Source organism: Drosophila miranda, assembly GCF_003369915.1.
Source record: "Drosophila miranda strain MSH22 chromosome Y unlocalized genomic scaffold, D.miranda_PacBio2.1 Contig_Y3_pilon, whole genome shotgun sequence".
In the NCBI taxonomy this organism is placed as follows: domain Eukaryota; kingdom Metazoa; phylum Arthropoda; class Insecta; order Diptera; family Drosophilidae; genus Drosophila; species Drosophila miranda.
In genome coordinates, this window is record NW_022881625.1 from 3,934,384 (window position 1) to 3,944,980 (window position 10,597).

Below are 10,597 nucleotides of genomic sequence, written 5' to 3' on the forward strand. Positions count from 1 at the left end.
GTACAAAAAATGAAATCAAACATAAAATCGCAAATAAAAATTCCAATAATCTCATCGTGGATTCGACCACATGCGACTTTCACGTGGCGATGGGAGCTTCAATTGATTGCCAAATCGAGGCCTCTCCTCCTGATTGACCGCCTGCTTTGACGGTGTTGGCGGCCGACGCCACCGAATTGTGGTTTACGAGGACATGGCGAATTCGTGCACAGCCACGCGATTGCGCTGATGCTGAGCCCCGCCTGCAGCACTGAGGAGCGACTCGTGGGCACCAATTCTTCATAGGAGATCCGGCTCATCGGTCATATACTCGAATCGCTGGGCGATCTTGTATCCGCACGCTGATTTTGTGCGTGGCTTCTGCTCGAGCGTGTGCCAATGCTGGCGTCTGCCAATCCCCCGCTGCGACGCAATGTTGTCCAGACGCGGACCCGCTTTAGTGGCGACTTGGACGCTTCAGCTGGCTGTTGGCCAGCCGCTGTGCGGTAGACGGCGACGGGCTTATCGAATTCAGAGAGCTCATGAGGCTGCGCTTGGCGTTGGGAGTCCGATACCCCGAAAGAGCTGGCGGCTGCTGATGGATTAAGTCGCTTGTGCAGATTCCCAGTGCTCTTGGTCATATTGGGAGTGATCAGCATCGAAAATCTCCTTGTTGCACGTGTAGAAGCTCTTCAGATCATCCAGCTCCAGCTCGTGCAGCTCCAACAGGTCTTCGTTGTAATACTTATTGTAGTAGTTGGAGAAACGCTTGCGCTCCTGCTGGCTCTTGAGCGTTAGATCCCACCACTTGCTTATCTCGACGCGCAGCTGCTCGATGAACGTCTTGAGGGTTCTGGCTGCGCAGTGCCTGGCAGCGCTGCAGCTCCATATGGAAGATGTCATAGGTGCGCTGCGTATTCTCGGTGCACTCGCGCCTTCGTCGCATGGCGCTCTCGTCGTCTCCTGGAGGCGATCCCACAGCACGTAGATCTTCTCGCGCATGTCATGGATTTTGGAGCGCAGCTCCTGGATCTGCTCGGCATAACTGTTGCGCATCTGCCGCAGCCGCTCTAGTGTCTCTGGTGTTAGATTGTGGCTCAGATCGTTGAGTAAGCGATCCTCTGCATCGGTCTGGGGCATCAGCTCGAGCATCTTCATGTCATGCTTGATGGCCTTGCGCAGCTGGTCCAGCTCCGTCTGGCGCACTGTGCGCTGAGAGCGCAGGTTGTCGAGATGGTCGCGAAAGCCGTCCATCTCATCGGGCAGGGGCAGCGGGTCCGCCAGTAGAGGGAGCGGCAGTGCGCCCAGCTCTTCGCAGAGCTGCTCCTGCTGGAGCAGCAGCTCCCCGATCTCCGCCCGACGTTTCGAGAGCTCCTCGCGCAGATGCTCAATGCTTTTGTCCAGCTTCAGCTGCCATATGATCAGTGGCACATCGTCTGCCTCTGACCAATGTCCACCGTCTCATGGAGGAGTCGGGTGAGGTCGCTGGCCTCGGCTCGGAGTGCGGCTATGTCATCCAGGATGGCCGCCTGCTTCTCCCGCGACTCGGTCAGCAGATCCGTATAGAAATTATCCGCGTGCGCCTTAAGTTTGTGCAGAAAGTCCTCGCATGTCTTTGGCTCGAACATGAGGGACCACATTGAATGGAGCTGCTCCACATGCTCGCCAGTCATCTCAAGTATCTCTCCCTTGATGGAGGTTTGGTCAACCATAGCCAATAGGAATGGGTCTTGTATTCGCAAATGGAAGGAATTTATGTGATGTGTGCAGGATTTCGATTGCACAATGTGTTGCTCAAGGAAAATGCCTCCGCACAGATAAGTGACGCGTCTCGTGTTGGCACAAATTGCACAATGAAAATTTTGTGTGCTTGACTTGCCTCATGCCTCAAAGCACAAAACAAGTTGATTCTGATTGACGTGCGGCCAAAAAAACACCTACTTTATATTGCAAATACGTTCCTTCAAGGTTTTCCAGTTGTAAAGATAATTTAGGATGAGAAATGTGTTTACTGTTGGGCAAATTGATCAGGGAGGAGCGGAAAGCGTTCTCCGTGGGATGATTGAACTCGATGCTAAAGTTCCGAATGAGTCGAGCGATGCCCAGCTCGAGCTCCATGTCCACGATGCGCTTTCCAACGCACATCCGGGGTCCAAATCCGAAGGGCAAGAACACAAACGGATTCTTCAGCTTCAAGTCATTTGCCGGGCATTGCCCGTTGGAGTCTGTGGCGTTACGAATCCAACGTTCTGGCAGGAACTCAGCAGCCTTGGGGAAGTGCTCCTCGCTTGATAGCAAGCTCAGGGGAACCATCGACACACAGGTACCAGCTGGCACTTGGTATCCGCTCAAAACGCTGTCCCGATTGAGAACTCGGGCATTCATAACAGCCAGCGGGTACATCCGATGCGACTCTTTGATGCTGGCACGCAAATAGGGAACGTTCTTCATGGATTCCTTCGTGAAATCCGAGTCCTTGTGGGGTAGTATCTTCATCACCTCCTCTCGGAGTATGGCCTGCTTTTCGGGATTCTTGGCAAGGCAGAGCATGACCCCTGTAAATGTGCTAGAGGTCTGAAAAAATATCGAATTATATCAATCTCTGATTATTACGTGATCTGCAGAGTACGTAGGGTATCAACTCCGGCCATTAGCATGTCCATGGCCATGATTGTGGCCACCTTCTAGTCGACCTTGAGCAGCTTTTCCAGTACACTCTGCTCGTTCTCAGGACGGACAACACCCTCTTTGGCTTCCTTCTCCAATCGCTCTACCGCCTCATCAATATATGCCGATATAATGTACAGAATGGTGTCGAGAATGTTCATAATTTTCATCAGTTTGGGCGTTTTGAACATGCGCCAGGCGAAGGGCTTCAGCTCCAGATCAGCAGATACTTTAAAGAAATCTTCCAAGAGGTGGAAAAGCTTTGTGGCTTCGATCCTTTTGTTCGACTCCTTCAGCAGTCCCAACTGCCTGTCCAATGTCACGACGGAGACTGACTCCAGGGTCCAGCGATTGATGGTGTCTATGAAGTTATCAAGAACCTCTATAGTGCTGGCATCACGGATGGCTTTAATGCTTTAAATGGAAAACAGTTTTTAAGTATTTAAAGAAACACATTTGTGGAATGGCCTACCGCTGCACAAATTCCTGATTGACCTGGGACATTTTCTTGTAGTAAAGCCTCGCGTTCTTGGGCTGCATGAGGACTGGATTTACAGCCGATCGAAAGTCGCCCCACGCCTTTCCCTGGGTGGGTGCGACGCCCTCGACGCCTGAAAGAAATCCTTTCAGTGCGTCTGCCGATGGTACAAAAGAGCGTCGGCGCCAGGCCGATTTGGCCACGTGCCCTCGTGCCGGAATACTACCTCGAAGTCCTTGGGATTGTGTGTACTCAACATGGGAGGTCCTCCCATGATGCCTGGCACAACATGAATGCTGCCATAGTCTTCGCGCATGGCCATTATCAACTCCGCAAGGTCCTTGTTCTTATATTTACCCCCTGGCATGAACATTTTGGGAATCAGAGAAATCAAATTGGCCCGAGACACCTGCCTGAAGGGACGCGCCTGCTGCCACTCTGCATCGTCTCGGGTTAGAGCTGCAGCAGCTGTGGTCTGCCGGCGCTGGAAATGATCGGTATTGAGGCATTTTACATACCAAATCATTGCCAGCTTCTATCCTCTAACCTGCTGTCCACTGAAAGAGACGGCCGCCACTTGCTTGTGAGCTACGGCAATTCCACTACGGATTTTCAACATATTTTTGCCTTTTCTATGATCTTAACTCGTCCGCAACAAAAACTCAACTGAGGCGCAGAAAAGGCGATTTGGTAAAGTTCGCATAAATATTACGCAATGAAATCATTGCAGGAATTGATTAAAGAGATGAAAAATAATTCGTATAATCATAATATAAGTAATATGGAATTACTTTTGATGTGCAGGAATTAAAGTTCAGTTTATCGATATTTTAATAGCTATTCAATCGCCATGTTTAACGCACAAATGATTGTAACTTTTAAGGGAATCAATTTTCTATAGGATTTTTTTCCATTTTTTAAACGAAGTCAAATAAAATATACCCCACTATTCCCTAGAAAATGTTTGAGTATCATGATGACTTGCAAATATGATATCTAATCAGTTGCACAACTGATTATAAATTTGCTGGTAAACAATTATATACCGGTTCTACAGCACTTACCAAGAGATATGAGCACTTCAATTGTTGGGAAAGGTAAGCTTTCCATGTCAACAATTCAGAGCCTTATTGATGTTTATGTTTGTAGGTTTTACATGTTTAAAGGTAGGTCTGAAACAGGACCAATATCAAAACGTCGTTCATATGATAGCTATATAATGTGGTTCCTTATTGATTTTTATTTTTGTAGGTTCTACATGTTCAAAGGTAGATCCTCTTCCATGCCATTATCAATACTTCGTTCTCTATGACAGCTATTAATATTGTCGTTCCTTATATATGTTTATATTTGTAGGTTCTATCGATACTTCGTTTATATGTCATTCGATGTGCTCTGTTTCGACGAATGATCTGTGTATTCATGAAACTTAATGAGCTTCAAAACTGAGAGACTAGTTTGAATAGAAACAGGTATAAGATGGATAGACGGACATGGCTAAATCGACTTGCATATTCATCTAGGAATATAGTATTATGATTGATCTGACTCTCAATGAAATGAAACAAATAATTTATTGGGCATGGAATGGTCGGTAGACTGCCGAAAGTTTTGGGCCTGATAATAATATAAACAAGCTAATCTTTAGCGCTTTTTTATATCTTGTTATTTTTTTTTTGGTTCGGTTGTCCTTCTTGAAGGTAATTTAATTTTTATTGGGCCAACATCGAAAATAAATGAAACAGAGATAAACAGATAAAGGTACAAAAAATGAAATCAAACATAAAATGCAAATAAAAATTCAAATAATCTCATCGTGGATTCGACCACATGCGACTTTCACGTGGCGATGGGAGCTTCAATTGATTGCCAAATCGAGGCCTCTCCTCCTGATTGACCGCCTGCTTTGACGGTGTGTTGGCGGCCGACGCCACCGAATTGTGGTTTACGAGGACATGGCGAATTCGTGGCACAGCCACGCGATTGCGCTGATGCTGAGCCCCGCCGACGGGCAGCACTGAGGAGCGACTCGTGGGCACCAATTCTTCATAGGAGATCCCGGCTTCGCGGTCATTTTCAGTGGTCTCATCGGTCATATACTCGGAATCGCTGGGCGATCTTGTATCCGGCACCGCTGATTTTGTACGTGGCTTCTTGTTCGAGCGTGTGCCAATGCTGCGTCTGCCCAATCCCCCGCTGCGACGCAATGTGTTGTCCAGGACGCGGACCCGCTTTAGTGGCGACTTGGACGCCTTCAGCTGGCTGTTGGCCAGCCGCTGTGCGGTAGACGGCGACGGGCGTATCGAATTCAGAGAGCTCATGAGGCTGCGCTTGGCGTTGGGAGTCCGATACCCCGAAGAGCTGGCGGCTGCTGATGGATTCAGTCGCTTGTGCAGATTCCCAGTGCTCTTGGTCATATTGGGAGTGATCAGCTGGATTGTTGGGGTCTTGCGCAACGACATTGTCGAGGGTGACATTGAGGACATGATCTTCAAAGTTCGGGGCGTGCGAGGGGCCGTTGAACCGGCAGTCGGCGGTGGCATCATCAATTTGCTGCTGCTGCCCGTCCTCGTGGTGGGCGGGGCCTTCTTGCGGGCCGAGCTCTGCTTGGCCTGCCGATAGTTCTCCCATTCGCCAGCCATCAGCTCCAGTATGTTCTCGCCATAAACCAGAAACGGGCCATGCGATTGCAACTCAAAGGCGTCCACCAGTGCAGTGATCTGCTGCTCAATCTTGGGCAGCTTCGAGGTGATGGCCTTGCGTTCCTTTTCCTCTTTAAGGAGCTGGCCGCCACGATTGTTGAAACGATTCGGCTCGTTGGCCTTTGCCTCTAGAGTCTGCAAGCGGGACCAAAGTTCTGCACGGCTCTCGTACAGATCGAAAATCTCCTTGTTGCACGGGTAGAAGCTCTTCAGATCATCCAGCTCCAGCTCGTGCAGCTCCAACAGATCTTCGTTGTAATACTTATTGTAGTAGTTGGAGAAACGCTTGCGCTCCTGCTGGCTCTGCCGCAGCCGCTCTAGTGTCTCTGGTGTTAGATTGTGGCTCAGATCGTTCAGTAGGCGATCCTCTGCATCGGTCTGGGGCATCGGCTCGAGCATCTTCATGCCATGCTTGATGGCCTTGCGCAGCTGGTCCAGCTCCGTCTGGCGCACTGCGCGCTGAGAGCGCAGGTTGTTGAGATGGTCGCGAAAGCCGTCCATCTCATCGGGCAGGGGCAGCGGGTCCGCCAGTAGAGGGAGCGGCAGTGCTTCGCAGAGCTGCTCCTGCTGGAGCAGCAGCTCCCCGATCTCCGCCCGACGTTTCGAGAGCTCCTCGCGCAGATGCTCAATGCTTTTGTCCAGCTTCAGCTGCCATATGATCAGTGGCACATCGTCGGGCCTCTGACCAATGTCCACCGTCTCATGGAGGAGTCGGGTGAGGTCGCTGGCCTCGGCTCGGAATGCGGCTATGTCATCCAGGATGGCCGCCTGCTTCTCCCGCGACTCGGTCAGCAGATCCGTATAGAAATTATCCGCGTGCGCCTTGAGTTTGTGCAGAAAGTCCTCGCATGTCTTCGGCTCGAACATGGGGAACCACATTGAATGGAGCTGCTCCACATGCTCGCCAGTCATCTCAAGGATCTCTCCCTTGATGGAGGTTGGGTCAACCATAGCCAATAGGAATGGGTCTTGTATTCGCGAATGGAAGGAATTTATGTGATGTGTGCAGGATTTCGATTGCACAATGTGTTGCTCAAGGAAAATGCCTCCGCACAGATAAGTGACGCCTCTCGTGCTGGCACAAATTGCACAATGAAAATTTTGTGTGCTTGATTTGCCTTATGCCTCAAAGTACAAAACAAGTTGATTCTGATTGACGTGCGGCCAAAAAAACACCTACTTTATATTGCAAATAAGTTCCTTCAAGGTTTTCCAGTTGTAAAGATAATTTTGGATGAGAAATGTGTTTACTGTTGGGCAAATTGATCAGGGAGGAGCGGAAAGCGTTCTCCGTGGGATGATTGAACTCGATGCTAAAGTTCCGAATGAGTCGAGCGATGCCCAGCTCGAGCTCCATGTCCACGATGCGCTTTCCAACGCACATCCGGGGTCCAAATCCGAAGGGCAAGAGCACAAACGGATTCTTCAGCTTCAAGTCATTTGCCGGGCATTGCCCGTTGGAGTCTGTGGCGTTACGAATCCAACGTTCTGGCAGGAACTCAGCAGCCTTCCCCAAGGCTCCTCGCTTGATAGCAAGCTCAGGGGAACCATCGACACACAGGTACCAGCTGGCACTTGGTATCCGCTCAAAACGCTGTCCCGATTGAGAAATCGGCCATTGCCGATGACCAAAGGATAGATCCGTTGTGACTCTTTGATGCAGGCACGTAGATAGGGAACGTTCTTCATCGATGCCTCAGTGAATTCGAGTCCTTCTCGGGTAGAACCTTCATCACCTCTTCTCGGAGTACGGCCTGCTTCTCCGGATTCTTGGCAAGGCACAGCAAGGCCGCTGTAAAGGTACTTGAGGTCTGGAAAAAAAGGATGTATGAGATAAGGGTAAGTATGAGAACAACAGACTACGTACGGTATCCACTCCGGCCATTAGCATGTCCATGGCCATAACCGTCGCCACCTTTTTGTCGATCTTGAGCAGCTTTTCCAGTACACTCTGCTCGCTCTCAGGGCGGACAACACCTTCCTTGGCCTCTTTCTCTAGACGCTCTATAGCTTCGTCTACATACGCTGAAGTTATTTCTTGAACGCCATCTAGGGACTTCATTAGCTTCATTAGCTTGGGTGTTTTAACGTAACGCCAGATGGAGGGCTTCATCTCCAGATCGGCTGTTAATTCAAAAAAATCGTCCAGGTACTTGAAAAGTAACACAGCCTGGTCGTTATCGCCCGACTCTTTGAGCAGTCCCAACTGCTTGTCCAGAGCCACCACAGAGACTGACTCGAGGGTCCACCGATTTATAACGTTTAAGAAATCATCTGGAGCTTCCTGGGTATCGATATCACGGAGTGCTTTAATACTGTGAAGGGGGGAGAACATACTTGAGCGTAAACAGGGATTTATTATCAGTCATACGCACCGTTGCACAAACTCCTGGTTCACTTGGGACATCTTCTTATAGTAAAGCCGCACGTTCTTCGGCTGCAATAGGACAGGATTTACAGCCGATCGAAAGTCGCTCCAGGTTTTTCCTTGTGTGGGTAAAGCTCCCTCCACTCCCTGGAAGAAATCCTTTCTATGAGTCTTCCGATGATAGCGAAGAGTATCGCTGCCAGGCCGATGCGGCCTCCTTCGTTCCGGAACACGACCTCGAAGTCCTTGGGATTGTGAGTCATCAGGTATGACGTACCTCCCATCATACCTGGTAAATATAATATGTTTCCATAGTCGTCTTGCAAAGCTTTGAACAATTTCACAATGTCCAGTTTGCTATATTTTCCTCCAGGCATAAAATTCCGAACAGTAGACAGAAAAGTTGTACTAGGAATCTGATCAAAGGGACGAGCTTGTAGCCACTCTGCATCATTTCTGGGCTCTGCTACAGCTGCTGTGGTCTGCCAACGCTACAAGAGATTTAAAAACGTATATCACTGTGATATCGGATCTATATGTATACTATATATTTACCAGCGGACTGCTGACAGAGAGGGCTGCTTTTTGCGCCTGAATTATAGATAGACCGCTGCGCACTTTCAACATTTTGCTTGTTAGGAACTTAATTCATTCACTGCCAGAGCTATACTGCTAAATCATTCCATTAGCTAGCTATTTGAAAGGCCTGCGAGAGCTTTGTTGCAAAAAGAGCTGACCGATAACAGAGCGAAAACAGAACAAGAGAGAGAGAGAGAGTGCCAAAACACGTTCGCGGGAGCGTGCGAGTGCCAAACAGAAATAATTGTAAACATTTGCCATATTTTTTTAATATAGACTGCTATTTGATCGACTATGTTATACCTTCTACGGAATATTGATTATGATTATGATTGATCTGACTCTTAATGAAATGAAACAAATAAATCGCCATAATTATGGCATCAGATTTATTGGCCAAATTTAATTTATTGGGCATGGAATGGTCGGTAGACTGCCGAAAGTTTTGGGCCTGATAATAATATAAACAAGCTAATCTTAAGCGCTTTTTATACCCGATACTCAAAATGAGTATTGGGGAATATTAGATTTGTGGTAAAAGTGGATGAGTGTAACGTCCAGAAGGAATCGTTTCCGACCCCATTAAGTATATATATTCTTGATCAGCATCAATAGCCGAGTCGATTGGGCGCTGTCTGTCTGTCCGTCTGTCTGTCTGTCCGTCTGTCCGTCTGTCCGTCCGTCTGTCCGTCCCCTTCAGCTTCTAGTGCTCAAAGACTATAAGAGCTAGAGCAACGATGTTTTGGATCCAGACTTCTGTGATATGTCACTGCTACAAAAATATTTCAAAACTTCGCCCCGCCCACTTCCGCCCCCACAAAGGACGAAAGTCTGTGGCATCAAAAATTTTAAAGATATGAGAAAACCAAAAACGTAGAATTGTAGAGAATGACCATATCTTTAAGACTGCGGAATCTGAATTGGATCGTATTATTATTATAGCCAGCACCAAGAAAACAATTTCATTTTTTCTCGCCCTGTCTCTCTCTAACACACACGTAGCATAGGCGGCTTTGCTTAGAGTAAAACATTAGCGCCTAGATCTCAGAGACTACAAAAGCTAGAGCAACCAAATTTGGTATCCAAACTCCTTATATATCGGACCGAGACGAGTTTGTTTCAAAATTTCGCCACACCCCCTTCCGCCCCCGCAAAGGACGAAAATCTGGGGAGATTCAAAAATCTCAGAGACTATTAAGGCTGGAGTAACAAAATTTGGTATCTGCACTCCTGTTAGATCTAACTATAAAACGTGTATCTCAAAATTTCGCCCCATCCTCTTCCGCCCCCACAAAAGACGAAAATCTGTTGCATCCACAATATTGCACATTCGAGAAAACTAAAAACGCAGAATCATAGATAATGACCATATCTATCAGATTGCTGAATCTGGATCAGATCGGATCATTTTTGTAGCCAAAAGCAAGAAATCAATTTTCAGTGGCTACGCAGCGCCCGACGTCACGCTCAGACTGATTTTCTGTCTCTCGCACGCACTCTTTGTCGTGTCGTTTAATATTAGCGGCGTCTGCCGGAGGGGAGCCATACTGACTTAGTATCGGGTATAACTGTAGAGTTGCGGTGTCCGCAACAACTCACAACGCTCCCCCTCGTTTTTTATTAATTTGGCGATAGTCAACTACTAATCGCCATTTTTATACCCGATACTCAAAATGAGTATTGGGGTATATTAGATTTGTGGTAAAAGTGGATGTGTGTAACGTCCAGAAGGAATCGTTTCCGACCCCATAAAGTATATATATTCTTGATCAGCATCAATAGCCGAGTCGTTTGAGCCCTGTCTGTCTGTCCGTCCGTCCGTCT

The 10,597-nt window shown here is 48.1% G+C and overlaps 4 protein-coding genes and 1 pseudogene across 4 annotated transcripts in view; all 5 read right to left on the bottom strand.

Moving 5' to 3' along the window:
- The window catches only part of LOC117194610 (probable cytochrome P450 12a5, mitochondrial), a 7,848-nt gene extending 5,319 nt beyond the window's left edge, over nt 1–2,529 (bottom strand). Inside the window, exon 1 of the mRNA XM_033399141.1 lies at nt 1,992–2,529. Coding sequence (XP_033255032.1) covers nt 1,992–2,529 — 538 coding nt within the window. The remainder of the gene's footprint in view (nt 1–1,991) is intronic.
- Nucleotides 2,530–2,648: 119 nt separating this feature from the next.
- On the bottom strand, nt 2,649–3,225 carry LOC117194327 (probable cytochrome P450 12a4, mitochondrial). The gene is made up of 2 exons (XM_033398897.1): nt 3,119–3,225; nt 2,649–3,060 (listed from the first exon to the last, which is right to left on the bottom strand). Exons 1-2 carry the CDS (start codon nt 3,184–3,186, stop codon nt 2,664–2,666), a joined length of 465 nt encoding a protein of 154 aa, XP_033254788.1. The 5' UTR covers nt 3,187–3,225; the 3' UTR covers nt 2,649–2,663.
- A 47-nt stretch (nt 3,226–3,272) lies between these two features.
- LOC117194328 (probable cytochrome P450 12a4, mitochondrial) lies at nt 3,273–3,800 on the bottom strand. Its single transcript, XM_033398898.1, has 2 exons — nt 3,672–3,800; nt 3,273–3,608 (listed from the first exon to the last, which is right to left on the bottom strand). Exons 1-2 carry the CDS (start codon nt 3,741–3,743, stop codon nt 3,273–3,275), a joined length of 408 nt encoding a protein of 135 aa, XP_033254789.1. The 5' UTR covers nt 3,744–3,800.
- Nucleotides 3,801–4,944: 1,144 nt separating this feature from the next.
- On the bottom strand, nt 4,945–5,834 carry LOC117194322 (the record flags this gene model as incomplete). The annotated part of the gene is made up of 1 exon (XM_033398892.1): nt 4,945–5,834. A coding segment is annotated over exon 1 (822 nt), but the record flags the coding sequence as incomplete, so codon positions are not given.
- Nucleotides 5,835–6,937: 1,103 nt separating this feature from the next.
- On the bottom strand, nt 6,938–8,880 carry LOC117194321 (annotated as a pseudogene).
- Nucleotides 8,881–10,597: the final 1,717 nt, after the last annotated feature.